We start from the raw sequence: 27,696 nt of genomic DNA on the forward strand, positions 1-27,696 counted from the left end.
ACAAGGAAAAGTACATATGGCATCTCCATTTTCAATTCATAGTCTTTTCCACTGGTACCATGATGTATGGGAAACCATCATACTAGAAAAGTTAACCAAGAACAGGCACCCCCAAACTGCGGCCCTCCAGATGTTTTGGCCTACAACTCCCATGATCCCTAGCTAACAGGACCAGTGGTTGGGGAAGATGGGAATTGTAGTCCAAAACATCTGGAGGGCCGAAGTTTTTAAACTAGCACAGGGGCAAGCGAAAGAGAATGCCTTTGCCTCAGTGTGGCTCCCCTTTATCACATACGTACAGCACAACCAGACAATGACCTATACCCCCCAACAGCATACGAATCAATATAACTAATCTGACCCAACAACCCCCCATACAAACAAACAAACAAACAAACAAACCATACTGCAACCAAACGAATGCAACCAACCAAGATCTGGACCCTCCAATCTCTCACGAGGCCAATACAAATAAATATTATCTATAAATAGAGGACCTACCCATGTAATGCTGACACAAAACCCTACACAAACACTCTGCAATAGAACAAAAGAACATTACCCCCGCCTCTCTCCCTCTCCCCTCTCTTTCCCCCCAACCACATGTCAACTATGACGATAATGTCTTCTACCCAACATGATTGCATTCCCACAACTAATCTCAATTCTCTAGTTTGGCCCTTACTCTTGTATGAACTTGAGGGTTGGCTGCAATCGCTCCTGGGTGTTGCTTGGCCTGTGTGCACGCTTGGGAATCCTGCAGCAGCCTTTGCAGATGTTTTGGACTACAACTCCCATCAGGCTGGTGGGATTTGTCGTCCAAAATGTCTGGTGTGCACCACGTTGGCATAGGCTATTCTACAGCTTTTGCTCGTCCGTTGCGAGTCGAGTGAAGATGTGTTTCATTCTGGTTCAGCTGGAACATGGAATTCCCTCTCCCTCTCGATTGCCGGAAATGTCTTCCAGCCACTGCGCTGGGCTTCTGACACTTCCGCGAGAGCTAGCAACTTAATGAAAGGTGAGGTATTCAGGAAGCTGGGTGCTCCAGAATTGCATCATACACGACCCGCCTTGTCTAAGAGTTCTGCACTTATTTCCTTGGAAGGACAGTTTCCTAGGTGGAGGCTGGTTTCATGCTAATAAAAACCTCAGAAGCAGGGCTGTAGGAAACTTGCCTGCTCACTCAAATGTTCCATGAGGTCTGGTTGGTGTAGGTGTGACCGACTGACTTTAAATTGCAGAATGTGACGTCACCAGAAAGCTGGAAAGGTAGGTCAAGTTGCACAAAACTGCCCTGGGCTAGGCTAGCTTTTCATTTACATATTTCTTTCTTTTTGCAAATTTATCGAGGAAAGAAAGAAAGAAAGAAAGAAAGAAAGAAAGAAAGAAAGAAAGAAAGAAAGAAAGACAAATGAAACATCAGAGTACAAAAAAACTGCATCCATCTTAATTTAAACATACAGATTAATCTGCACCATCCTAATCAGTATCCAAACAAAGTTGGTGTTTATAGAAAATGGGTTCAAATATAACAAGGGCATTAATGTATTGATTTTGTTGCATAGTAGACAGAGGTTATTTGTCCTTCCAGACTTAAAATCCATTTTCCTTGTCCTGCCCCTTAGTCTCCATTCTTTTGTCTAGTCTTGACAGGCAGTGGCTTCTGTTGGGGGGGGGAAATCATTGCAACATTAATAAAGGAAGCAAAATTTAAAAATGCACATTTAAAACAGCATAAAAAGATAATAAATATTATCATAAGCAGAGAGCATATCTGCTGCTGCCCAGGACGGTTCATGCTGGGTGGCCGCAGTGGAAGCTCAGGCTTGGTGACTCGGGTCTGCACTAAATATCAGCAAAGATGGGCTTCAGCTTTGTAGCTGGAGTCAGTCCAGGCCCCGCCCTCCCAGGCCAGGTGGAAAAAGACCTGCAAGGAAGGGAGCAGGTCCCCCAGGACTCACAGCCAAGATGGTTTTACCGTAGTATCTAAGCCAGGCATCCCTAAACTGTGGCCCTCCAGATGTTTTGGCCTACCACTCCCATGATCCCCCACTGCTGGGCATGCAGTGGAAATAACATGCCCAGCAGTGGGGGATGATGGGAGTTGTAGTTTGAGAATGTTTGGGAATCCAAGATTGAGAAAGGCTGACCTAGGCTGACTTGGCAGCTGGTCTGCAGAGCTCCAGGCCCAAGCGCTTCCCAACTCTTCCTGGAAATGCTGGGGATGGAAGCAGCGACCTTTTGTCTGCAGGTGCCGGTGCCTGCCTTTCGCAAGGCAGATGCTTCCCACAATTCCCCACTCTCTGTGAATCATTGTGGCACCTGCATTTTGCACCCCGTGACCCATCCTTTGGGGCTTGAGGCTATACTCGAGCTCCGGAGCAGCCAGAGAGCCCTTTTGACGAATCACATGCGTTGCTTAGATGGCACGATACTGGCTGCGATTAGCAGAAGAAACCTTTGTCCCTTAACTCAATTAAACTGCCTTCCCTGAGCACAGGACGGTCGCTAGACAGAGGCGTAGCAGCTCTGCTTTAAGAAGACCCTTAAGGTAAGTGCTTGAAGGCTTCTAAGAACTTGTCTCCTGCAGCAATTGCCTTGCCAATAACCAGGCAGCTTCTAGGACAGGTGTGCTTAGTATAGAATCATAGAATTGTCGAGTTTGGATGTAGCCATGGGTCATGTAGTCCAACCCCCTATTTAGGGAAGCTTTTAATGTTTGATGTTTTATTGTGTTTTTAATATTCTGTTGGGAGCTTCCCAGAGTGGCTGGGGAAACCAGAGCCAGATAGGCAGGCCATTATGATGATGGTGATGGTGATGGTGATGGTGATGATGATGGAATAATATGATTGCCTGGCCTTGCTTTGCCAAAGCAAAGTTCCATGTTGTTGTTGTTGTTTAGTCATGTCCGACTCTTTGTGACCCCATGGACCAGAGCACGCCAGGCACTCCTGTCTTCCACTGCCTCCCGAAGTTTGGTCAAACTCACGTTAGTAGCTTTCAGAACACTGTTCAACCATCTCGTCCTCTGTCGTCCCCTTCTCCTTGTGCCCTCCATCTTTCCCAACATCAGGGTCTTTTCCAGGGAGTCTTCTCTTCTCATGAGGTGGCCAAAGAATTGGAGCCTCAGCTTCACGATCTGTCCTTCCAGTGAGCACTCAGGGCTCATTTCCTTCAGAATGGATAGGTTTGACCTTCTTGCAGTCCGTGGGACTCTCAAGAGTCTCCTCCAGCACCATAATTCAAAAGCCTGAATTCTTCGGCCACCAGCCTTCTTTATGGTCCAACTCTCACTTCCATACATCACTACTGGGAAAACCATAGCTTTAACTAACTAAAGTTCCTTATATATTGCTTTATCAGAGCTGCCAAAAGCAGGACGGGGAAAGCTTTTTTTCTCCCCTTGGGCAACCTTCCCTTCCAGATGAGGAATGGGCTCCCTCGAAAGGTGGCGGATTCTCCTTCCTTGGAGGATTTTAATTCTAGGTTGGATCGCCATCTGTCAAGGATACTTCAGCTGCGATTCCAGCATTGCAGGGGGTTAGAATCGCAGAATTGTGGAATCGCAGAATTGTAGAGTTGGAAGGAGCCATCACGGTCATCTAGTCGAACCCCCTTGAAATGCAGGAATCTTTTGCCCAACGTGGGGCTTGAACCCACAACCCTAGTCCCACCCAACTCTACGGTTCAATGATTCTGTACGCCCACAAGCAGGGCCTGAGCTCAAGAGCCCTCTCCCCTCCCGTGGCTTCGAACAACTGGCATCCAGAGGCAGACTTTTCTCCCCCAATGAGCTTTGCCTTTTGAGCCTCTCTCTGCATCTCTGAGCAAGGGCTGTGCCTCGGCCGTGGACTCGGCAGGATTATGAATGGCTGCCTGTCCCCAAAGAGGAACCGCTAGCCAGAAACTGATGGAGAGGAACTTGAAAGCTTGATGCCTCAGCTCCCTCCTTCTTCCCATGTCCACTTTCTAGTCTACCCGATTACATTGGCAAAGTGGAAGGAACTCTTTTCAGTTCCTCTCTTGCACCTTCCTCGTGTTATAAGAAAAAAACTGCTCCCTTTCCCTTGTGGGGTATCTAAGAGCCTTAAGTGGGTTCCCTATCGGTAGGAGAAAATAACAGAGGCCAACCAGAGAATATTGAGAAGCAAAGCAGCTAGTAAGCATGATCTTTATTAAACTGTTGCAACAGGGTCCTCGCTCACCACATGCAGGAGGGAGGAGAGAACCCAGAACAATGGTACGCAAGCCCTTATACAGTATAGACTTTTGAAATTGCCCCCCTGTAGCCCAAGACCACCCCCTCCCCATAAAGCATCATACATACATCACAGAAGGAGGTGGTTTACAGCAGAAATTTGAGTGTGTTGCTTCTCTCCTGTCTGCCAGGACACCTAATAATGCCTTATTTGATTGCCTTTTCTGGGTAGCCTGGCCATTCCTTTGAGATGGTAAGTACTTAGTTCCTGAATCTCTTGGCATATGGATAGTGTGCTCAGCTTAACACAGGCATCCCCACACTGCGGCCCTCCAGATGTTTTGGCCTACAACTCCCATGATCCCTAGCTATCAGGATCAGTGATCAGGGATGATGGGAATTGTAGTCCAAAACATCTGGAGGGCTGAAGTTTGGGGATGTCTGGCTTAACAGATACTTGCCAGGCTGTATTTACAGTCCAAAGACTTTCCCCATTTCCTTCCTCCTTGCAGAGAAATATTTGAGGTCAATTTGGGAGTCAAAATGGCTTCAGGATTGTTCTCCTGTACTATTTCAGACATGTGGTTTATATACGTGTTTGTCTTGTACATTTATGAAGATTTATTTTATATATATAATGGTAAAGGGAGCCCTGACCATTAGGTCCAGTCGTGACCGACTCTGGGGTTGCGGCGCTCATCTCGCATTATTGGCCGAGGGAGCCAGCGTATAGCTTCCAGGTCATGTGGCCAGCATGACAAAGCCGCTTCTGGCGAACCAGAGCAGCACATGGAAACGCCATTTACCTTCCCGCTGTAGCGGTACCTATTTATCTACTTGCACTTTGACGCGCTTTCGAACTGCTAGGTTGGCAGGAGCTGGGACTGAGCAACGGGAGCTCACCCCGTCACAGGGATTCGAACCGCCGACCTTCTAATCGGCAAGCCCTAGGCTCTGTAGTTTAACCCACAGCGCCACCTGCACCCCATAAGACCTTAGAATTCCTATAACACTCGAGTGTTTCTTTCTGGCTGGAACTCTTGACAATGGCTTTTGCCTGCTTGGGTGGAGGACAGAGAGAGCTGGGTTCAGAAACTACAATGGCCAACTTCTTATCCATTCCTCCAGCTGGTCTCGCCTCTGCCTCACCCACTACTATCTGGCATGTGGCCCCCGAAAAGTTGTCCTGGAGCTTCCTGCAGCCAATTGGAAGTCACACTTTGGTTTCCAAATGTTTTGGAAGTCAAACGAACTTCTGGAACAGATTCCATTCGACTTCCAAGGTACAACTGTACTGAAGACGTTGCTTGGTCACAGTTATAGTTAACTCTTTTCTTTTTAGTGAGCTATACATCTCACTGACTTTTTGCACCCACATTTTCAAAAAAATCTGTAAACATATATTTAAAAAATAATTGAGCGTCAGATCAGATGTGAGCATGTCAAGTTGCTTAACACTGGGGGGAGTGTTGGGTTTGTGGCCTTGTTTCTTCTTGCCTAATTTTTGGCAAACAAAGGAAGAGCGGGGGAAAAGGAAGCAGTGTAGATAACTGTAAAATCTGATGCAGGCAGACTCATTAGAATGGAGAGTTTTCTGGCTTCCATCAGTTCTAAGAATAAAACTGCAAGTAAATCATTGCGTGCACATATGCCACAGCTGGCTAGATGCTAATCGCTTATCTGGCCTCTCCTGGCAAAACATCTCTATTCAGTGGTTGCATTTGAGGGCTGCTCTGTGAAATTCTGCAGGCTCATTTTAGATCTTTGGGTTCAGAATCCCTGACAAGTGAGGCTGGCAAAAAAAAAAGTTGCAGTTTGCACTGCTCCTGGTCAGTGTTAGAAACTCAGATCCAGTGGTACCTTGGTTTTCGAACGTCTCGAAAGTCAAGCGTTTCGGTTTTCGAACACTGAAAATCCAGAAGTAACTGCTTCGGTTTTAAATGCTTTTTGGAAGTCGAACGTGGCACGCGGCTTCTGTATTGAGTTTTCCGGAAGTAAATGCTCCGGTTTTCTAATCTTTCGGAAGTCTAACAGTCTTCCGGAACGGATTGCTTTCGAAAACCAAGGTACCGTATATTCCGGCGTATAAGATGACTGGGCGTATAAGATGACCCCCAACTTTTCCAGTTAAAATATAGAGTTTGGGATATACTCGCTGTATAAGAAATACGACCCAGCGTATAAGACGACCCCCGACTTTTGAGAAGATTTTCCTGGGTTAAAAAGTAGTCTTATACGCAGGAATATACAGTACCACTATATAGGCCAGGCACCAAATGCCTTCTTCAACCAGGGCTGCAGTCGCCAAAACGGAATGTCTAGTTGCCATGTTTGGGCAGGACGGCTCTCAAGTCTTATTGTTCAAATGATAGACTGACTGTGATGGGTGATGAGTTAAATATCTGGCTAGTTCATATGACAACCTCGAGCTTGGTTAAGAACTCTGAGAACTTAAAGAACAAAAGTCACTTGATCCAGGGATAGTCCACATATATATGGACCTGTTCCTAACTCTTTTTCTTAATGGTGACATGGCCTTTTCCTTGCCTTACCTGGAGATGCTGCTGAGACTGAACTGGGACTCTCTGCATGCAAAGCAGATGATTTATGACCTATGTTGTTGTTCAGTCATTTAGTCGTGTCCAACTCTTCATGACCCCATGGACCAGAGCACACCAGGCACTCCTGTCTTCCACTGCCTTCCGCAGTTTGGTCAAACTCATGTTCGTAGCTTCGAGAACACTGTCCAACCATCTCGTCCTCTGTCGTCCCCTTCTCCTTGTGCCCTCCATCTTTCCCAACATCAGGGTCTTTTCCAGGGAGTCTTCTCTTCTCATGAGGTGGCCAAAGTCTTGGAGCCTCAGCTTCAGGATCTGTCCTTCCAGTGAGCACTCAGGGCTGATTCCCTTAAGAATGGATAGGTTTGATCTTCTTGCAGTCGAGAGCACTATATATCTGCACTCATAAGCTTGTGCTTGAGTTAGCTATTCTTCCCTCCCTGTGGAAAAAAAGCTCTTACTTTCTGCTCATGCTTTGAGGTTAAGGAATTTTCTGTGACTGTAAAGGTCTGAATAATAATACTAATAATAATTTTATTATTTATACCCCACCCATCTGCTCTCTTGCTTTGCACTTTTGCGAGGCTGGAAAGCTACATAGAGCCAGGTCCTTGGTGAAGGTTCTGAGGGTCTCTCTCTTTCTCTCCCTTCTGTTACTTTACAATGTTATAAGGCAGGGCCTGGACCAGGTAAATTCAGCCCGATTGGTCTGGGTGAGAGCAAGTTCCGATTGGCTGGAAGTTCCGCTCAGTTATGAGTTAACTGTCATTGTGGCAGTTAGGTTAGGTTTTGGCCGTAGACTCTTACTCAGGAGTAAGGAAGAGACCTTTAGGCAGACTGGGCAGCAGCATAGCAGGGCCCAGGAGTCACGACTCAGGAATTAGGAGCAGAATAAGGAGTTCCGAAGTGGCAAGGACGTCCCAACGAGTTCCCTTGCTCGTCCCGCCAAGCTTTTTAAGACGAGGACTGGTGAGCTCGCTTGCGAGGCACTCTTGCCTTGCAGGAATGTCGAGACAGCACGGTTGGTCGAGGTGAGTTCTGGGCGCCTATCTGGACTGGGCGGAAAGGTTACACCTTCCTGTTCAGGGTCCTGCTCAGCCGCTGCTGCCTCTTATTCAGCATTCTCCCCACACAAGCTGATCAAAGCCCTCCCCAGCCCACACCAAGGTTCTCCGCTCCACAGGAAGGTAAGAGAGGAGAGCTGGCATCTCCGCTTCCCTTTCCAAAGTGCCTGAAATTTGGGGTGGAAAGGTGAGGTCACACACACCCCCACTTCAAGCCGAGCTCCCAGGTCCCTATTCCAGTGGTTCTCAAAGGGTGTGGCAGGAGAGGATGATAAGTGTGGCAGGAAGATTCAAGGACAGCCAAAGAAACATTTAAACATTTCAGTGTGCAGTGTAGTATAGTATCAATCGTTTTAGTTTTATTTTATTTTTTATAATAATTTTTATTTGCATTTTCAAAATACAAAGAAAAGGACATAAAAGAAAAAACGAAACAATAATAACACTACAAAAGAAGAAGAAAAATATAGTCACACAAAATCAAATTACTTATTCCTTTTTCCCTTCACATTGTCTCTAGGGACCCCCTCGGGCTTCCCTCCCTGTGGTTCTTTAGCACATTTATAATTAGCAAATTCTATCTCATTTTAATCACCTTGTATAAATCTTATTTTCTAACTGTCATTTCACATATTACTAATTTCCACAGTTTATTTACAACTTAATTTCTATTCTAATATGTTACTTTAGCATGTTTTTAAAGATATAATTTAAAATCTTTCCATTCTTCTTCCATCGCTTCCTCTCCCTGGTTGCGGATTCTTCCGGTCATCTCAGCCAGTTCCATAAACTCCATCATCTTCATCTGCCAGTCATCGATCGTTGGTAGTGTTTGTAATTTCCAGTTCTTAGCAATCAGAAGTCTCGCTGCCGTCGTAGCATACATAAAAAAGGAAACATTTTTCAATCGTTTTAGTTTTATTTGCAGAATGGGGGTAGACATATTTTCAAGATAAGAGCAAAAGCAACAGAAAAAAGTATTGATAATATCCTTTTGATAAACCAAGGAGCTTAATTTGAAGTGCATCCTGCCTCTCTAACATTGGTGTCCATTTCACTCCAGGGCCTACTAACCGTGGTAGTTTTGAAAGTATTCTGAGTGAATTGGTGACAGGAGAAAAGTAAATAATCACAGGTACCTAGAGAGTTTCCTTTTAACACCTGCCAATTCAAACTCAGTATCAAAGGTCACCTCTCCTCTGATATCCCTAGCACGAAAGGTGTAAAACAAGGGTGTATTCTTGCCCCTTTTCTCTTTAATTTTTTTCCATCAGGTCTTCCAGAGCACACCCCAAAAAATAGAATCAGCTGCCCCCAAAATCAACCAAAACCCAGTCCCACTTTTACTGTATGCAAATGATGTGACCTTATTATCACTGACGAGGATAGGTTTGAACCGTCTTTTACTCTCCTTGGTTATGAGAAGACAAAAATAAATAAATTTGGTCTTCTCTAAATTCCGGAAACTAGAGAAATTGAAAATAAGAGGACAAGAAATCCAGCAAGTAAAGATGCATATATATATATATATATATATATATATATATATATATATATATATATATCGGAATTTTATTCCAGAGCAACTCCGGTGGGTCAACGCATCACACAAGTGCTATAAAACAGGCAAAGCAGTAGCCCACTTTTATTTTCAGAAATGTAATGATTTATACCAGCTGCCATTCAGATTTTTCAAGCTAACGTGTCGTCCCAGCTACTTTCTGGGATCCCAATATGGATGGGGGCATATAATAGGGATTTAGATAAGATACACTCAAGTTTATTGAGACCTGTCCTGGGGCTCACAAATTCAATCAAGCATGAGACAGTGTGTACTGGGTGTGGACTAGCACTATAAAATACTGACCGCGTTGCCATTTCCGTTCCCAACCTTCGAGTCTGCTTTCTGACTGACTTAAGGACTCCTATAAATCCAGATGGCTCCAACTCATACAGAGCAAAATTCAATTTATTGGTATTGACTTGGAGTTATTGTGTAATTCTAGTGAGCAATACATTTTCTGCAATATCCAAATTAGATTAAGGGATATTGAAAAACAAAACATTGAGTCAGCTGTAAATAAAACCTGCTCCTCTAAGTTCTATGGTTTTAATACAACCGATAACAGGACAACATATATCTCAAAGTTAATACCGTATTTTTCTGTGTATAAGACGCCCCCATGTATAAGACGTCCTCTATTTTGGGGGGACTCCAAATTGAGAAATTGGGGGGTGATTGTATCCGTGTATAAGATGACCCACAATTTTGAACGTAATTTTTAAATAAAAAAACCTAGTCTTATATAGAGAAAAGTACGGTAATTCTAGTCCAACACAGGGCATTTATGTTAGCCCGACTGAATGTTTTCCCCTCAGCTTTTGTTAAGGGGCAGATATTTAAACATCCCTAGAAATGGAAGTTATTTGAATGTGCAGGACACTGTAGAGCACACTCTTTTCTACTGTCCACTGTACAACCAGATACGTAAACACGTGTTATCCCCCTTTTGGGGTAGTTTAGCATCATGGCACAATGAAAATATCAAATTCTACCTGTCTGATATTAAGAAGAAGAAGAAGAAGAAGAAGAAGAAGAAGAAGAAGAAGAAGAAGAAGAAGAAGAAGAAGAAGAAGAAGAAGAAGAAGAAGAAGAAGAAGAAGAAGAAGAGTTTGGATTTGATATCTCGCTTTATCACTACCCTTAAGGAGTCTCAAAGCGGCTAACATTCTCCTTTCCCTTCGTCCCCCACAACAAACACTCTGTGATGTGAGTGGGGTTGAGGGACTTCAAAGAAGTGTGACTAGCCCAAGGTCACCCAGCAGCTGCATGTGGAGGAGCAGGGAAGCGAACCCAGTTCACCAGATTACGAGTCAGCTGCTCTTAACCACTACACCACACTGGCTCTTAACCCACACTGGCTATTAACCCATAGGTAACTGCAAGGGGGGGCTGAGTTTCTGTCAATAGTATCTCCTACAGTGGCAAATGGCACCGTTTAGCCGGGAAGACACGCCCATGACAATTTCTGTTACTACCGTATATGTCTTATATGGCTGCTTCTTTGTATATATATTTTAAAATGTTGCATATGGATGTTTTAAGAGGGCCTACATCTGTAATGCCTGATAAAGGTTTGGAGGAAGAAAATATATTTTAAAAAACCTAGAGAAGTGAGGCTGGTATCTCTGACATATGCTTTTTAATAAAATGGTGACTGCATTTGTGCCATCAAGCACTTTGATTACACTGGGAATTTCTTAGAGAGATGGTAAATGCGTACTGTAAAAAGAAAAAAAGGCCTTTTCAGCCTGCATGTATAAATTATTGTTGTTGTTTAGTCGTTTAGTCGTGTCCGACTCTTTGTGACCTTATGGACCAGAGCACGCCAGGCACTCCTGTCTTCCACTGCCTCCCGCAGTTCCATCTCATCCTCTGTTGTCCCCTTCTCCTTGTGCCCTCAATCTTTCTCAACATAAGGGTCTTTTCCAGGGAGTCTTCTCTTCTCATGAGATGGCCAAAGTATTGGAGCCTCAGCTTCAGGATCTGTCCTTCCAGTGAGCACTCAGGGCTGATTTCCTTCAGAATGGATAGGTTTGATCTTCTTGCAGTCCATGGGACTCTCAAGAGTCTCCTCCAGCACCATAATTCAAAAGTCTCAATTCTTCGGCCATCAGCCTTCTTTATGGTCCAGCTCTCACTTCCATACATCACTACTGGGAAAACCATAGCTTTAACTATACAGACCTTTGTTGGCAAGGTGATTTCTCTGCTTTTTAAGATGCTGTCTAGGTTTGTCATTGCTTTTCTCCCAAGAGGCAGGCGCCTTTTAATTTCGTGACTGCTGTCACCATCTGCAGTGATCAAGGAGCCCAAGAAAGTAAAATCTCTCACTGCCTCCATTTCTCCATGTATAAATTATATATATGCAATCTCTACAACACGGAAGTTAATGCTTCACTGCAGGCCAGGTAGGCGGAGAAGTATCTTTGTAAAGATAATAGAGCTGTTCCCTGAGCAAACACACCAGCTTGGACAGGAAGCCTGCATCCTCTTATCAAACTGTGTACTTAGCATTGCTGAAAGCATCTGGGTGCAGTCTGCATTATTTATTCCTCGCTCCACATGGCTGTGCTCTGCAAACCCACTTTTCACATTTGGAAGCCAGAACGGGCGAGGACTTAATCCACTGCAGGCGGCTTGCCAGGCCAAACAGTGAGACACACTTGCCCCAACTGGTTCTTTTTGTTCCACTTCCCAGAAACGACTGAGCCTGCTTCCCAGATAAGGAAACATTCAGTGTTCATTTTGGTTCAGACTGATGGTTCTGAAGGGAACGGCACCCTTTACATTTTTGTATTTAAAAGATTCAATTGTTAAAAATGCACCTGCTGCTTGATTTGACTGTGGGGTCCTTTGGTTGGTGGGAAGAGACCCATTTTGGTTTACTAATACTGCTGGTTAGCATAGGACCTCCATACGCATTGGCCAGCTTTGTGCCCCAGGGACGTCACTCTAGTGCTGTTGACACAGGGTTTTTCCGTAAGGAGATCCTTATTCGCTCCCTCGCAGTTCTTCCTGCAACACATTTTCACTCTGCTTATGGCACCGTGGAGTCTTTTGGCCTGCATGTGTGATCTGATCTCTTGAAGGCTGGTGGCTCCAGCCCACTCCATCTTGCAGCGGTTGTGGTTTTTTTCTACGTGGGTTTTTGGTTGGCATTGCACATGCAGCTGTTGGCTAGTGATGGTAAGATATACTTGCAGACAAAATATCAGTGAACCAATGAGCAATAAAACAACCCGCTGATCCAAATGACAGCTCTGTGCTTTGCACAACTGGATGGGGAAATTCGTTGCCGCAAGTTTGCTTACGCAGCCACTTGGTCTTTCTGGAGAAAGATTGGCGTTGATGCAGGATGCGGGGCACGCAAAGGTTGTGGTTGGCTACTAGCTGGAAGCGGAAAGTCATATTTTTGTCTGGGTTAACCACTGGATGTTGAAGCAGCTAGGAGGTGCCTCAGCCTTTGAATTTTCCATAGACAGCTAGCTGGATGTTCAACATCTCAAAAGCGAGTGTCTGCTATTTATTGCATTTCGATCCCAACCTTCCCCTCCTACAACAACCCTGTGAGGTAGGTTAAGAGGCTGTGACTGGCCCAAGGTCACCCAGTGAGCTTCAGGACTGAGTGGGGATTTGAACCCCGATCTCCCAGGTCCTGGTCTGACACTTTAACCAGGCATCCCCAACCTGCGGCCCTCCAGATGTTTTGGCCTACAACTCCCATGATTCCTAGCTAACAGGACCAGTGATCGGGGAAGATGGGAATTGTAGTCCAAAACATCTGGGAGGGCCGAAGTTTGGGGGTGCCTGCTCTAACCACTGTACCACACGGGCTCCCTAGAGACCTTCTGCTATGGGGCAGCTCTATAAATTAAGTAGGTAAATAGGGAAAGCCAAATGTCACTCAGAGAAGGCTCTGAAACATTTTCCTGGAAGCTTGAATTGGTTTTATTCTGGATTATTTCCTTTGATGTTTTAATGTGTTATAAAGCGCTTTGAGATTTTCTTTCCCTTTAAAATATAAAGCGGTGTAGAAATGAAATCAACAACAACAACACCAGTGGAGGAAAACATGGTGTCTGGACGTTCCGTTGTGGTGAGCACAACCTAGGTTTAAGGTGGCATTTGGCGATTAGCTTAAACATATGACCAGGCACCCCCAAACCCAGCCCTTCAGATGTTTTGGGACTACAATTCCCATCATCCCTGACAACTGGTCCTGTTAGCTAGGGATGATGGGAGTTGTAGTCCCAGAACATCAGGAAGTACTAGCCCTGATGTATGACTTTCTAGCGTATGACTTTCTAGCCCTGGTTGTGTCCCTCCAGATGTTGTTGGACTCCAACTCCCATCGGCCCCAGTCAGCATGGCCAGTGGCCAGAGATGATGGGGCAACATCTGGAGAGCCACAGGGTCCCTTTCCTGGGTCTAGTAGGCCAGTAATGCATTCGCTTTTAAGAGTCTTGTCATTATTATTATTATTATTACTATTACTATTATTCGTGTCTGAAGAGTCGGACATGACTAAACGACTAAACAACAACAACAACCACCACAACAAATAATAATAATAATAATAATAATAATAATAATAATAATAATAATAATAATAAATAATTTATACCCCGCCATCTGGCTGGGTTTCCCCAGCCACTCTGAGCAGAGCAGGAGAAATCTCTTCTATTCCTTTTGGGATCCTTTTCACTATGATTAGTAGTACATTCACACATTGCCTTTCCAGCAGGCAGATCAAGGTGAATTCTCTCCCCATCCCTTTCCCCCTTTTATCCTCAAAACAACCCTGCGAGGTAGATTAGGCTGGGAGGCTGTGACTGGTCACCCGGTGAGCCCGTCTCCTTCCTTTAAGTTGGCACCCACAGTTTCTAGGCTGTGGCTTTTTGAATGCGGTTAAAATAAAAAAAAACCCAACATCTTTGTTTATGGCTTTTTCTGCAGAGCCGCTGTACAAAGTACAGCTCTGTTTAGTTTATCAGAATTAACAAAGGCAAGCAGCATTAACAATGATGTCAAGAGCCAGTTAAGAACATGCCTATTTTTAGCTGGCCTTAAACTGAATCCTGCTGCCTTTGTTCCCTTTTGATTAATCAGAGCCTTGTTGGAGGACGGAGACCTCTGAACACCCAGTTCCTGGGACTCGCAATTGGGGAGACTGTGGTTGTGCTAAGATCCCGCTTGCAGGATTCCCATTGGGGCATCTTTTTGGCCATTGTGACAGCAGGTAGGCCTTTGGCCTGGTCCAGCCTGGCTGTTCACATAAAGCAGGCATAGGGAAACTCGGCCCTCCAGATGTTTTGCGACTACAACTCCCATCACCCCTAGCTAACAGGACCAGTGGTCAGGGATGATGGGAATTGTAGTCTCAAAACATCTGGAGGGCCGAGTTTGCCTATGCCTGCTTTATGTTCTTAAGATCACCTTCTTCCTCCATCTGTATCTCCCTTTAATTTTGAAGTCCCTTCTTTCAATTAAGACAATCAGTGGAGGGTTAGACAAATGGCTGCTAAGCAAGATACCTGCATTCTATGCCCACCTCATTGGTGCTGATGCAGAACAGGGCCTTTTGGGTGGTGGCTCCCTCTTCGTGAGGTGCTCCCCCTTGCTATTGACTTTCAGGAGGAATTTGAAAACTTTCCTGTTTACTCCAGGAATTGGATGGCTGACAGACACTGTTCCCGGGCAACTCTGAAATACTGGCTTTTCAAATGTTTTAGAACCTTTTGAGATATCCTGTTTTTAGGATAGCATATATCCTTGGAACTGAAAATATTTCTGCTTAGTTATCTAAAAGATGTCATTATGGAAATGATCAAGAAATAGTGTTCAACTTGCTAGGATTTTAAAAAAAAACTTTAAAAATTGGGGTGAAGCATATCTGCGATTGTACCGGTATCTGAATGGATTGAGGAAATGTGGTCCATAGTAATGGTGATTGAACTAAAAGAATACATATAAACCACTCTAAGGTTTATGGAAAAAACTGATATTTTTTGTAATGTTTTGGAACAAGGAGATCAGTGATAGCTTTATCAATATCCAACAATTCTGCAGTGATTCTGGTTTTATCTGCATGCTGCCTTGAATCCCATCAGGGAACAAGTTGGAGAACGGGCGGATGAATAAATGAACGAATACTTTCTGCTGCTTTCAACCTGCTGTAAAAACATTTCTTTATGCTCTTCATTTTATTTAATAATATCTCTATATATGAAGCCCACCTCATTGATAAATACGCTAAAAAAACCGTGGGGGTTTTATACGCAGCCTTTATAGATCTTAAGGCTGCCTTTGACTCCATTTCTCGAGTCAGACTCTGGGTCAAATTGAATACCACCACTATAGATAAAAGACTACTTTTCTTGATCAATGGCCTGTATAAAGAAACCGCGTTGTATGTTAGATCCTCCACAAATGGCCAACTTATAGGACCTATATCAGCCTCTAGAGGAGTAAAGCAAGGATGTATTCTGGCCCCAGCCTTATTCAATTTATATATCAACGATATGGTCAAAAGCTTAACAGCGCCGGAATTCCATGCCCCCAAGCTGGCCACCAAACCAATTTCACTGCTTCTATATGCTGACGATGCAGTCCTCCTGTTCAGAACAAAAATAGGCCTCAAAAGGCTGATAGGAGAATTCTCAGCATATTGCAAGAGAGCATATTGGTGGTAAACTACCAGAAAACCAAAGTTTTGGTCTTCGCAAGGAAACATAGAGTGGACAATCACCTAATTGAGCAAGTTAAAGCCTTTAAATATCTGGGCATAGTCTTTCAGGCATCAGGGCTTTGGGACGTACACCAAAAATGGGTCAAAGAAAAAGCAGCCCAAAGCGTAAAGATGTTATCCCGCTTTTTTCACACGAAGGGCTGCAAATACATTCCAGCAGCCCTCAAAGTCTTCCAAGCCAAACCGCTGGCCCAGATTCTCTACGGGGCCCAAATCTGGACGGGTAATCACTGCAGAATTCTTGAAACTGGTCAAGCTAAATTCCTAAGACAGATTTTTGCAGTCCCACCGTGTCCCAAATGCTGCATTATGTCTGGAAGCAAGTCTGCCCTCTGTAAAAAAAACCCGATCCTGGCAAAGAACACTGAATTACTGGCTCCGCATGAATTTAAATCCGTCCGGCCTACTGCCCCTAGTCCTACAGGACCCTCATAAAAGTGTGTGGTCCAAACTAGCGCACCAAAAACTCTTTTCCTGCGGACTCCATCCACATCAGCTCCTTATGATGGGCCGTATAAATGCAAAAAGGCTAATTGGACAGCGCCTCAAGGACCTTGAGCAACAGAACAATCTGGCCATCACAAAGAAATCCTGCCCTTGGTTTGCCGCCTTTTCCCCCTTCCAGCTAGAACCCCTGTCACGCTATCTGTATAAATTAACCATCTCTAAATTGAGACGTGCTTTTACTTTAGCCAGATTGAATGTGCTGCCCTCCGCCGTACTCGAGGGTAGATTTCAAAAGATTCCAGCGGAAAAACGACTCTGCCCCTGTGGAATTGGCAACACGGAAACAGTGGCTCACATCCTTCTGTCATGTCCCCTCTATAAAGACTTGCAGCTCGATCTCATTACACCACTACTTCTAACTATCCCAGGCCGCCCAACTGAGGCCACATTGTTCTATCAGATCAAAATGACCTGAGAACAACACAAGTTGCCAGATTCATTGAGGGTGCAATGAGACTAAGGGCTATCTTTTAAACCTGTGGTCCTCAACCTTGGGCCTCCAGATGTTTTGAGACTACAATTCCCATCATCCCTGACCACTGGTCCTGCTAGCTAGGGATCATGGGAGTTGTAGGCCAAAAACATCTGGAGGCCCAAGGTTGAGGACCACTGTAAACGATAATCATAGTCTTATGACTGATCCTTTTATCTATGTTGTTTTTAATTGTATATTGCGTGTATTCTGTTGCTATGGCTGTCAGCTATGCAAATAAAGCTTATTGATTGATATTGATATCTATATATGAACGATACAAGCTTTTAGCACTAGCTTACATTTAGATTTTTTTTAAAAAAAAGGTGTGTTTTTGATGCATTTGCAACCTTTGGGTCCTTTGGGACGAAGGGTGAGATGGTATTGAGGAAATAATAACATGCACACTTTTTCATTTTCTGTTTCCCAGAAAAATGAATCCATCCGCTCCTGGCTTTCAGGGGGCCCAGCCTCCTCCTTACTCCGAGACAACCGGCTTCCATTCTTCTGCTCCATACCCCCAGCCCTATCCCATCCCGGGGCCTAGACCTGGACCAACTATGAAAGGCCAACAAGCGCCACCATATGGCATGCAACCTGGAGTCATAGGAGGTCACCCGCCAGGTAAACCTTCAATTGTACCATTTTGGTCCACTTACACCCCACTTTCCTTCCGTCTGGGAGATTGAAGGCTATAAACATGAGGCCCCCCTGGTGCCCTCAGAGCAGAACTGGAGCCCACCAGCGCTCTGAATCTACAGCGCTACGATACCTCTTTAAACAGCCACGGCTCCCCCCAAGGAATCCTGGGAAGTGTAGTTTGGTGAGGCTGCTGGGAGTTGTTCGGAGGCCCTCGTTCCCCTCACGGAGCTACGGTTCCCTGGGAAGGGGGATCAGGGCCGGCTCTAAGGCAAGGCTGGGTGGCGCTGCGCCCGCTGCAGCAGCGCTGCGCCCTGTGCCCGCCCGCCAGCCGCGGTGGGAAACGGGTGGGGGGCCGGAGCGATCTTCGTACCACGGCGCCCAGGCGCCCGATATGCTTAAGACAGCCCTGAGGGGGATTGGTGTTTAAAGCACTCTGGGAACTGTAGCTCCGTGAGGGGAACAAGGGCCTCTGAACATCTCCCAGCAGCCTCAACAAACTATACTTCCCAGGATTCCTTGGGGGGAGTCTTGGCTGTTTAAAGAGGTAGCTGTCAAGGACTGGACTGAGGAGGAATGGTGGAGACGGCCCTCCCCTCCTGAACCTTCCCGAGAAGAGGAGGACAGCATAGATTTACAACAGTGGTTTGCAGAAGGTCAAAGCTCAGAGGCTGCAGAGGGGAGAAGCTGGGAAATATTGGGAGAGGGGCAGGAGGAGGAATAAGCACCAGGGGAGAAGCAGCTGACAGACAAGACTCAGTGTCTTTAGACAGCATTCCAGACCCCACCTCCCAGGACCCGGCGGGCATTGAGAGTAGGAGAACAGAAAGCTCAGAGGCAGAAAGCACAGTTCAGCTGGCACAGGGGTGATGTAGAATAGGAGAGACGGAGGGAGCGGGACTTTACTTGGAGCAACGCCATTTTCTAAGAGAGATGACATTTCTACGTCTCTCTGTGTGAGTATTGAATACAGTGGAACTCTGGTTCTCTAACTTAATCTGATCTGGGAGTCTGTTCAACTCCCGAAACCGTTCGAAAACCAAGGCACAGCTTCTGATTGGCTGTAGGAGCCACGTCAAATGTTCGGCTTCCAAAAAACGTTCGAAAACCGGAACACTTACTTCCGAGTTTGCGGCGTTTGGGAGCCGATTTGTTTGGGAGCCAAGCCGTAAAAGACTCGGCAAGAACTCTTCTTGTTTATCTACTTCTTGGCTGCCACCGTGGGAGGGATTGGATACCTTGAGTCCTGACAGTAGCGTAGCGCTTTAAACGCACAGTGCAAACAGGACCCCAGGCCTTTATAGCATCAGCATATGCCCCTCGGACTGAGCCCCATAACCCTCCAGACAGAGTTAGACTGCAGCTCCCATCATGGTCTCTGACCGTTGTCCAAGCTGGCTTTTCTCCCGGCGGATCTGAGCTTCTGGTGAGCCGGAAGGCGTTTTGCAAGGCACTTTCGCCCGGGGGTTGAGGAGGAGGAGGAAGAGGAAGAGGGAGTCCGATGTTGAGCAGGAAGGGAGTCTGACCCTATCGCCCTTGTCTCTTTGCCTCCTCTGCTGCCCCAGTTGCTGTTCAGACGGTTTACGTCCAGGCACCACTGGTCTTCCACGACCGTCCCGTCCAGATGATCTGCCCTGCGTGTCAAAAAACCATTTTGACGCGCCTCTCGCACAACTCTGGGGCGCTGACCTGGCTGGCTTGTGGTGGCCTCTTCCTGGTGGGGTAAGTAGGTCCTTTGTCAGCTTCCTTTGTATGCTGCTCTCTTGTATGCATTAAGCCAGGGGCTGCTGAGCTGTGACCACTGGGCATGCTGGCTGCGGCTGATGGGAGATAGGAGCCTTGCAATTTCTCGAACAGCCGCAGGTTGGCTGCTCCCACATTACATCAGGGGAATGTCCATGACCAATATTATTATTATTATTATTATTATTATTATTATTATTATTATTTTGTTGCATTTGTCAACCACCTTTCCAAGGAGCGTGAAGTGGTGTAAGTGGGTTCTCTTGCTCCTCATGTAATGTCCATAACAACCCTGAAAAGTAGGTTAGGCCCGGAGGCAGTTCCTCGCTCAGGGTCACCCAGTGAGCTTCACATAATTTTGGAGTTGTCGAGGTAGAAGGGGTCCTATCTGAGGGGATGTCAGGAAACAGGGAATTAAGTTCACATGTGGGGGGGGGTTGTAAAGGTAAAGGGGCCCCTGACCATTAGGTCCAGTCGTGACCGACTCTGGGGTTGTGCGCTCATCTCGCATTATTGGCCAAGGGAGCCGGCGTACAGCTTCCAGGTTATGTGGCCAGCATGACTAAGCCACTTCTGGCGAACCAGAGCAGCACATGGAAACGCTGTTTACCTTCCTGCTGTAGCAGTTCCTATTTATCTACTTGCATTTTGACGTGCTTTCGAACTGCTAGATTGGCAGGAGCTGGGACCAAGCAACGGGAGCTCACCCCGTCGCAGGGATTCGAACCGCCGACCTTCTGATCAGCAAGCCCTAGGCTCAGTGGTTTAACCCACAGCACCACCTGGGTCACCGGGGTGTGTGTGTGTAAATATGTACAATTTTGGTGGCAAAGGGTGTTTAAGGAGATAACAGAAATCACTGGGTTAAAACTGGCCGAAAGTCCAGAGGTAGCACTACAGTATTATCAGAAGTTTGCATTTATAATGGGGCGGAAGGTTTGCAGGCTATGAAGGCCTCGCTCACAAATTTATTGACAGCTGCCTGAATTATGATAGCTAGGAAGTAGAAGGGGCAAGAAGAATATAAAATGGAATAATGGTATATAATATAAAGAGGTGTGGAATATAGTTATTAACGACAAATTAACGTGTGCCATTAAGGTAAGACGGGCAATAATGCAGGAGGAATGATTTTAAGGAGATAGGGAGGGCATTTGTAGAATTTGTACTGTTAAAACGGAAAGGGGTCAAAACCATCGCAAGAGGTGTTGAAATTTTGGGAGGTTGGATAGTTACAATGGAACGGTCTTGATGGTGGGGTGCACATTTTTATTCTTATTTATTTATGATTATTACTTTGTCAAAAATTAAAAATTTGTAAATAAAGGTATAAAATATAAATAAGAGAATGAATTAAAAGGGGGGGGGGAGGTCCCAGAGAGTTATCCTGTCCAACCCCTTGCAATGCAGGAATCATGGCCGAGCGGGGATTTGAACTCCAAGGTCCTAGTCGGACACACTAACCACTTAAGAGGGTTAGACAAATTCATTGAGGAAAAGCATATCTGTGGCTCCCAGCCATGATAGCTCTTCTGCCCTTCCTCCACAGCTGAAGGCATCAATGCTTCCAAATAACAGTGGCTGGAGACCACGGCAGGCACCTGTTTGGCCGCTGCGAGAACAGGATGCTGGACTAGATGGGCTACTGGCCTGATCCAGCAGACCTCTTATTGGGTTCTTAAGCACTCTGCTTTGCTTGGCGAGCAAGGGATAAGGCCCTTTTGACACCAGAGGTGCATAAGACCAGGGATGCTCGTGCGCACGGAAGTTTGCATATATGCTCCATGCACATAACAGGAGGAAGATGCGATGGGGCTGTATTGCATTAGGAAACTGCCTTGCGCTGAGCCAGAAGGTCCATCTCCCTTGCTCAGTATTGTTAACACCTGTAGCCGTGTTACTGATCTTAGCCAGAAACAGCAGTCACGGAGTACCACAAATAAAACCATTTTGGAGATCCCGAGCCATAAGGTGGCTAGATTGGTCTCAACTAGGGCCAGGGCCTTTTAAGTACTGGCCCCGACTTGGTGGAATGCTCTCTCACAGACCAGGGCCCTGCGGGATGTGACATCTTTCCGCAGGGCCTGCAAGACGGAGCTGTTCCACCTGGCCTTTGGGCTGGACTGTCTAACCCCTATGTCAGGCATCCCCAAACTGCGGCACTCCAGATGTTTTGGCCTACAACTCCCATGATCCCTAGCTAACAGGACCAGTGGTCGGGGAAGATGGGAATTGTAGTCCAAAACATCTGGAGGGCCGAAGTTTGGGGATGCCTGCCCTATATTTTCCTCCCTTATGGCTTTGATTTGGGCTACTTTAGAATGAGGCTGCATTTTAAAATTTAAAATTTAATCTGTATTTTAACCAGTATTTTTTTTCTTTTACGTCTTATTGTAATTTTACTGGTGTCAGCCGCCCTGAGCCCGGTTTTGACTGGGGAGGGCGGGGTATAAATAAATAAATAATTATTATTATTATTACTACTACTACTACTACTACTACTACTACTACTACCTGGGGGACCCAGGTGGCGCTGTGGTTAAACCACTGAGCATAGGGCTTGCCAATCAGAAGGTCAGCGGTTCGAATCCCTGTGGCGGGGTGAGCTTCCGTTGCTTGGTCCCAGCTCCTGCCAACCTAGCAGTTCAAAAGCATGTCAAAATGCAAGTAGATAAATAGGAACCGCTACAGCGGGAAGGTAAATGGCGTTTCCATGTGCTGCTCTGGTTTGCCAGAAGCGGTTTTGTCATGCTGGCCACATGACCTGGAGGCTATACGCCGGCTCCCTCAGCCAATAATGCGAGATGAGCGCGCAACCCCAGAGTCGGTCACGACTGGACCTAATGGTCAGGGGTCCCTTTACCTTTACTACCTGGGGCAAGAGTCTGTGTTCTGAAGGCTGCCTGCTTTCTCTTGACAGGTGTGTCTTCGGCTGCTGCCTCATCCCCTTTTGCGTGGATTCGCTTCAAGACGTCGACCACTACTGTCCCAGCTGCAATGCTCTCGTCGGCACCTACAGGCGTCTCTGAGCAACGTTAGCCCCGTGCTTTTTTAAATATATACTTTTTTTCTTTTCCGGAGTTCATGGAAATGATTTTTTTCGCTGTGCCTTTTTTTTGCCTCTGAATATTTGGGTGCAAGAAGACCAACCTTTGGCCAAGAAGTGAGATGCACCTTTCCAGCCTCACGTCCAACATGTGCATGTGCTTTCCTGCAAAAAGCATGCCTTGCACCGTCCACGGAAAAGTGCCGAACTGGTGCAGAGTCTTAATGCATCTTTGCGCTTTGGCACTGTCCCCCATTCTCCTCCTTTTTTGACATTGAGAGGAAGCGTTGCAATTGGAAACCTCAATGATATTTCTCTGTTTGTGTGTGCAAATTGCTAAGGCCTTTTTATGCAGCCCGAAGAGACACTTGGTTCCAAAATTCTCTCTCCCTGTGGGATGTTGATGAGATCCCTGTTTAAAAATCCCGTTTTTAAAAGGTTGCTTCTAACAAAATGAGGCACTTCAGGGCTTCTGCAGCAACTGATTTCAAGTTGGTGGCCAGGTTTTTTAAATTTTATTTTGCAGGGGTCCTCAGAACCTCAGGTTGCCTCTTCAACTTCAGAGACCGCCTGGTAGGTCCCTTGTTTGCTACCTGAACCTGGGTCTCCAAAATCTGTTTTTGTATTCATTTGGAGCTTTATATAAGTCCTTCACCAAGAACATTGGCAAGAGATTTCCGAAGAATTTTTAAATTACTGCCGAGAAGTAAATGTGAGGAAATGGGTTCCAGGCCTAGAATTTTGCCTTTCTGACCAAAATGATCATCTTTCTGCTACAAATCAAAGATCTCAGAGGGCTGAGTGCCTCAGATCCTTCCCTCCTCTTTACATGTTTGGCTAGAACAGGACCAGTTTCTGATGTATCCATAGAGTGTAGAGCAAATTCTAAGGAAAATAATGTCCAAATAGATTATTTAGATAAACCAGTACTGTGAATGTTGAGGCTAGATTCTGTTGGGGTAGCTATCGCAAATTTCCTGCCCCAGTGACGCGACAGGAAAAAACCTCTGCTTTCCTTTCATCCCCACGGGCAAGTTGCAGGCCAGGTGAGCAGCTGCCAAACGAGTTCATCGCAAGCGCCCTTTGGAAGCAGTTGCAACAATGATGGAGATACTTGAAACCTACTTCTATTCTGAACTAAAAGTACAACGCAGCAGAGAGCTGAAGACTTGCCTGCAGGAATTGTGGGTAGTAGCATTGAATATATGCTTTTATTTCTTTTTTAACAAGCAGGATGCAGCTTGCAAAAGACTCTTAGCTCTGCCGCTGCGGATCTGGGCACATTTATCTACACCAGATTTGCCCCACCTAAGCCTGAAAGGAAAGCAGACCGCTGGAGATTTTTAAATACATTGTTTTTTTGGTGTGGTTTTTTTGCAGAGTCTATACACACGTAATCTAGTTTGAATTAAACAACGGTTTCGTCCTCTAAATAAAACGGTGCATCTTGTAAATTGGCTGTTAATGCTGGTTCTGTGCAGGATGAAGCTATCTGTGGCTCCTAACCCCGATGATTGTGTTGCAGAGAGGTGGCATGCTTTGGTGGACGAGTTGCTGCAACTTGCAGGAGGGGAGAAAGCGCTATTGCGCTGCAGTCCCCCTTGCAGGCTCCCACTTGGCCGCTGGGAAAACAGGTTGCTGCAGGAGATGGGCCATTGGCCTAATCCAGCAGCTTTCTGTTACAGTGGTACCTTGGGTTACAAACGCTTCAGGTTACAGACTCTGCTAACCCAGAAGTAGTACCTCGGGTTAAGAACTTTGCTTTAGGATGAGAACAGAAATCGGGCGCCAGTGGCGCGGCTTCAGCAGGAGGCCCCATTAGCTAAAGTGGTACCTCAGGTTAAGAACAGTTTCAGGTTAAGAACGGACCTCCAGAACGAATTAAGTTCTTAACCCGAGGTACCACGGTATTGTGTTCTGGCATTATTGCAGTTCTAGAAGGAAGGGTTTGTGGCCTTCCAGAGCCCCAAGACCTCAATCAGCCAGCCTCGAAAGCCACTCCTGACCCCCCCGCCCTGCCTGAGGTCTCCCACCCACCCTGACGTGGAAACTTTTCACAGATGCCTGACTGATTTCCTCATCCAGCAGGCTCTTCCTACTTTAGATTTCACTTTCTGAATTGGGGATGCGGTGTGCTTTTGAGATCTGCAGGTGGCAAACTTTTTCTGCCATCTCCTCTTAAGTAAGGCAGCTCTACAGCGATCTCTCTCACAGCCAAAGCCAAGCAGTCCTGTTTTTTGGGGCGGCCGGGGGTGGGTGGGAGACGTCTACTATGAGAGGGACTTTGCCCTCAAGCAGCTGGTGCTTGCAAAATGCAGTCGATAGGGAGAAATGTGTTTTTCCCCTGCACCTGGCACTTGGGGGGGGGCAAAGGGATTTTGGCAGGCAGGACAACCCGCCTGTCAGACATGTGGTTTTATTGTGATGTCATGTGACTGACAGGTGTGTTGCCCCACCCATCTGTCAAAGCTGGACCTGGGCTGGGACCAGGATAAAGATCTGATCACCGGAGCCAAAAAGCTTCTCTACCCCTGTCCTAGAGGAACTGGCATGGAAAGGATGGGTGTGTGTGATGCTGGAACAGATGGCTTTGGTCTGATGCAGCAAGGCAGGTGGTCCTCTCTGCTGCTGCTGAAAATAAGCTATTTTGCCACATTCGTACAGAGGATTGGGAAGGCTCTCCTCTCCATCTGTCCACCTCCCCCCCCCCTTATCATGTCTTAATGCAGTAATAATAATTTATTTATACCCCACCCATCTGGTTGGGTTTACCCAGCCACTCTGGGCGGCTTTCAACAGAAGTATTAAAATACAATAATTTATTAAACATTAAAAATTTCCCTAAACAGGGCTGCCTTCAGATGCCTTCTAAAAGTCAGATAGTTGTTTATTTCCTTGACATCTGATGGGAGGGTGCAACCACCAAGAAGGCCCTCGAAGCTGGATTTCAGTGTCCGGGCTGAACGATGGGGGTGGAGACGCTCCTTCAGGTTTACAGGGCCAAGGCCGTTTAGGGCTTTAAAGGTCAGCACCAACAATTTGAATTGTGCTCAGAAAGGTACTGGGAGCCTTCAACCTAGAACAATGGAGGTTAAAGTAGGAGCATTCTCCTTCCCACACATTAAACCGGTGACTCATGCGCCTTCTCACTTGGGATGCTGCAATTTGCATCCCTGTGTCTCCAGCCTTGGCCTTAAGTTTCATACAGGCCCAAACAGGTTTGGACGAGCAGCATGTGACCTGCTGAGTTAGAGCCCCTTCCAACAGTTTCCCTTTTAAGAATGGGTTTCCCCTTTGATTAGAATCTTCCATGCTGATCACATGCTCTTGAAATCATGTGACGTTTGACCGCGGGGTTGCCACAGAAGAGGATTCCCTAGCTTGCTTTGTTTGTTTGTTCCAGCTTTCATGGGACTGTTCCTCACATGACACTAAAAAGTTCAGAGCTTCGGTTCAAAACAAATTATCTTCGCTACCTTTGTCAGAAGACCATAGAAAAGCTTACAATTGTCCACAAAACCCACATATTTCACCTTGCAAAACCCAAATTAAACCACACACCCAAAGTGTTACAATAAGTCCAGTATTCCCATGTTGGGGAGACAAAACCTTCCACCTCTGTATACACAACCCTGCAGGTTTACAAATAACTCGTAAGAACGAGGACAGTTCTCCAAACAAAAAGGTTTTTACTGAAAGCTCTTTCCATGAGTCATTACAAAAATACCAAAGTAAATTTCGATCTATTTAACTTTAGAGAATTGTATTTACAAAAAAATAAATAACTTTATTCTAAGAAAAGAAGTGTCTTAAAAAAAAAGTCAGCAACATAATTCAAAGTCTGCTGTTCCAAGATCCTGGAGTGAGCATTTAGATGCACTGATAAGTTTGATTTTCCTTCCAGCTTCGCTTTGGTAAAATGACTGTGAAGAACACAAAAATTGTGGGTTTTGTTGCAGATCCTTTCCAATTAAAAGAACACAACGGCTTTTGGGGGGGGGGGAGAGGAGAAAGGACCTTAGACAGAAACTATTAGGCTGAATTTTGCTTTTTGGAACCACAACAAAAAAGCATTTTGCCTACAACTGGGAGTGATTCTTTCATCCACAGGGTTAAATATATATGTATCTTATGGTACAGGGTAAAGTTCTTGGGAATAATAAAACAAATCCCCATCTTCCTATGGCCAAGAACAAAAATCACCTGTCTTCCATTTTCGTTTTTTCCTCCATCCTCAAAACAAGCCAGGATTGCTCTAGATAGATGTATGCAATAAGCATGTTTTATCAGAATAGAAGGGGAATCCCTCGCTCCTCCGCCCGTGCCAGCATGTGGCATTTCTGCTTGTGGTGTTAAAGTTTCGGACTGTGCTATTCCTATCCTCTCTAGCAGCCATCCTAAAGGATTCTCCCATTGAGATGTTGGGTTTTCAAAAGGAAATTATCCAGTGTCTCCAAGAGCTCCTTGCCACAAAAACAAGGATGGCTAAGCCATGTTTTAAGCACAAATTCAATCAAGCCTTCTCCAGGGACTCAATTTGGTCATGGCCAATGGGGTCAGAGGGAACTCAGACCAGCAGCATCCGAAGGGCCAAAATATAGCCACCCCTGCTCTAAGTAAATAGATGGGATTGGGGCTCAAAGATACAACCTGTCCATCGCTATCCCTATGCTTGAAAACTAACCCTTTAAAAGGTCAGGAAAGTGTAGAGGAGAGAAGTAATTTTGTGCCTGTTGTGTCTCCATTACGTTGCAAGGAGTGGAATTGTTTGGCTTGATGGATTTCGGCAGATGCTGCCGTCTTCGTCCGTGTTTGGTTCACCAGTCCCCTTCTGAGCTGCACCCCCCGGCGAGAGCTGCCACAAACCGGGCATTAAACCAAGCCAGAGTCTTTGGCCATGCTGTAGAAAATGCCTCTCTTCTGGATTAGGCTTCCAGGGGAGCCATATTCCACAATTTCACCCTTGTCAAGGACAATCACCCTAAAAGAAAACAGAAATGTAGTCAGCACATTTGCAGTTCCAGGGGGGTGGGGTCAGAATTCAGAGGCGCAGGGTCTGTTTTGATTCTCTGCTGGAAGTCCATCAATGGGAGCCAAGGGCAAAATAGGGGGCAGAGGCTAAACCCTCACTTGACACTGCTAGCCACACACAGG

The 27,696-nt window shown here is 45.9% G+C and overlaps 2 protein-coding genes across 3 annotated transcripts in view; one reads left to right on the forward strand and one right to left on the reverse strand.

Moving 5' to 3' along the window:
• The window catches only part of LITAF (lipopolysaccharide induced TNF factor), a 39,580-nt gene extending 15,885 nt beyond the window's left edge, over positions 1 to 23,695 (forward strand). The window contains exons 1-4 of one of the 2 annotated variants that reach the window (XM_035131770.2): positions 2,400 to 2,551; positions 17,545 to 17,738; positions 19,319 to 19,475; positions 22,417 to 23,695. In XM_035131770.2, the coding sequence (XP_034987661.1) occupies positions 17,549 to 17,738; positions 19,319 to 19,475; positions 22,417 to 22,525 (456 nt within the window). In that variant the 5' untranslated portion in view covers positions 2,400 to 2,551; positions 17,545 to 17,548 and the 3' untranslated portion in view covers positions 22,526 to 23,695. Of the gene's footprint in view, positions 1 to 2,399; positions 2,552 to 17,544; positions 17,739 to 19,318; positions 19,476 to 22,416 lie in introns of those variants that run through there. The other variant, XM_035131771.2, reaches the window with a different exon arrangement.
• Positions 23,696 to 26,211: 2,516 nt separating this feature from the next.
• Positions 26,212 to 27,696, reverse strand: part of LOC118092540 (multidrug resistance-associated protein 1) — a 74,312-nt gene continuing 72,827 nt past the window's right edge. The window contains exon 31 of the mRNA XM_035130680.2: positions 26,212 to 27,523. Within this exon, the coding sequence (XP_034986571.2) occupies positions 27,415 to 27,523 (109 nt within the window). The 3' untranslated portion in view covers positions 26,212 to 27,414. The remainder of the gene's footprint in view (positions 27,524 to 27,696) is intronic.

This window comes from Zootoca vivipara, chromosome 14, assembly GCF_963506605.1.
Source record: "Zootoca vivipara chromosome 14, rZooViv1.1, whole genome shotgun sequence".
Taxonomy (NCBI): Eukaryota; Metazoa; Chordata; class Lepidosauria; order Squamata; family Lacertidae; genus Zootoca; species Zootoca vivipara.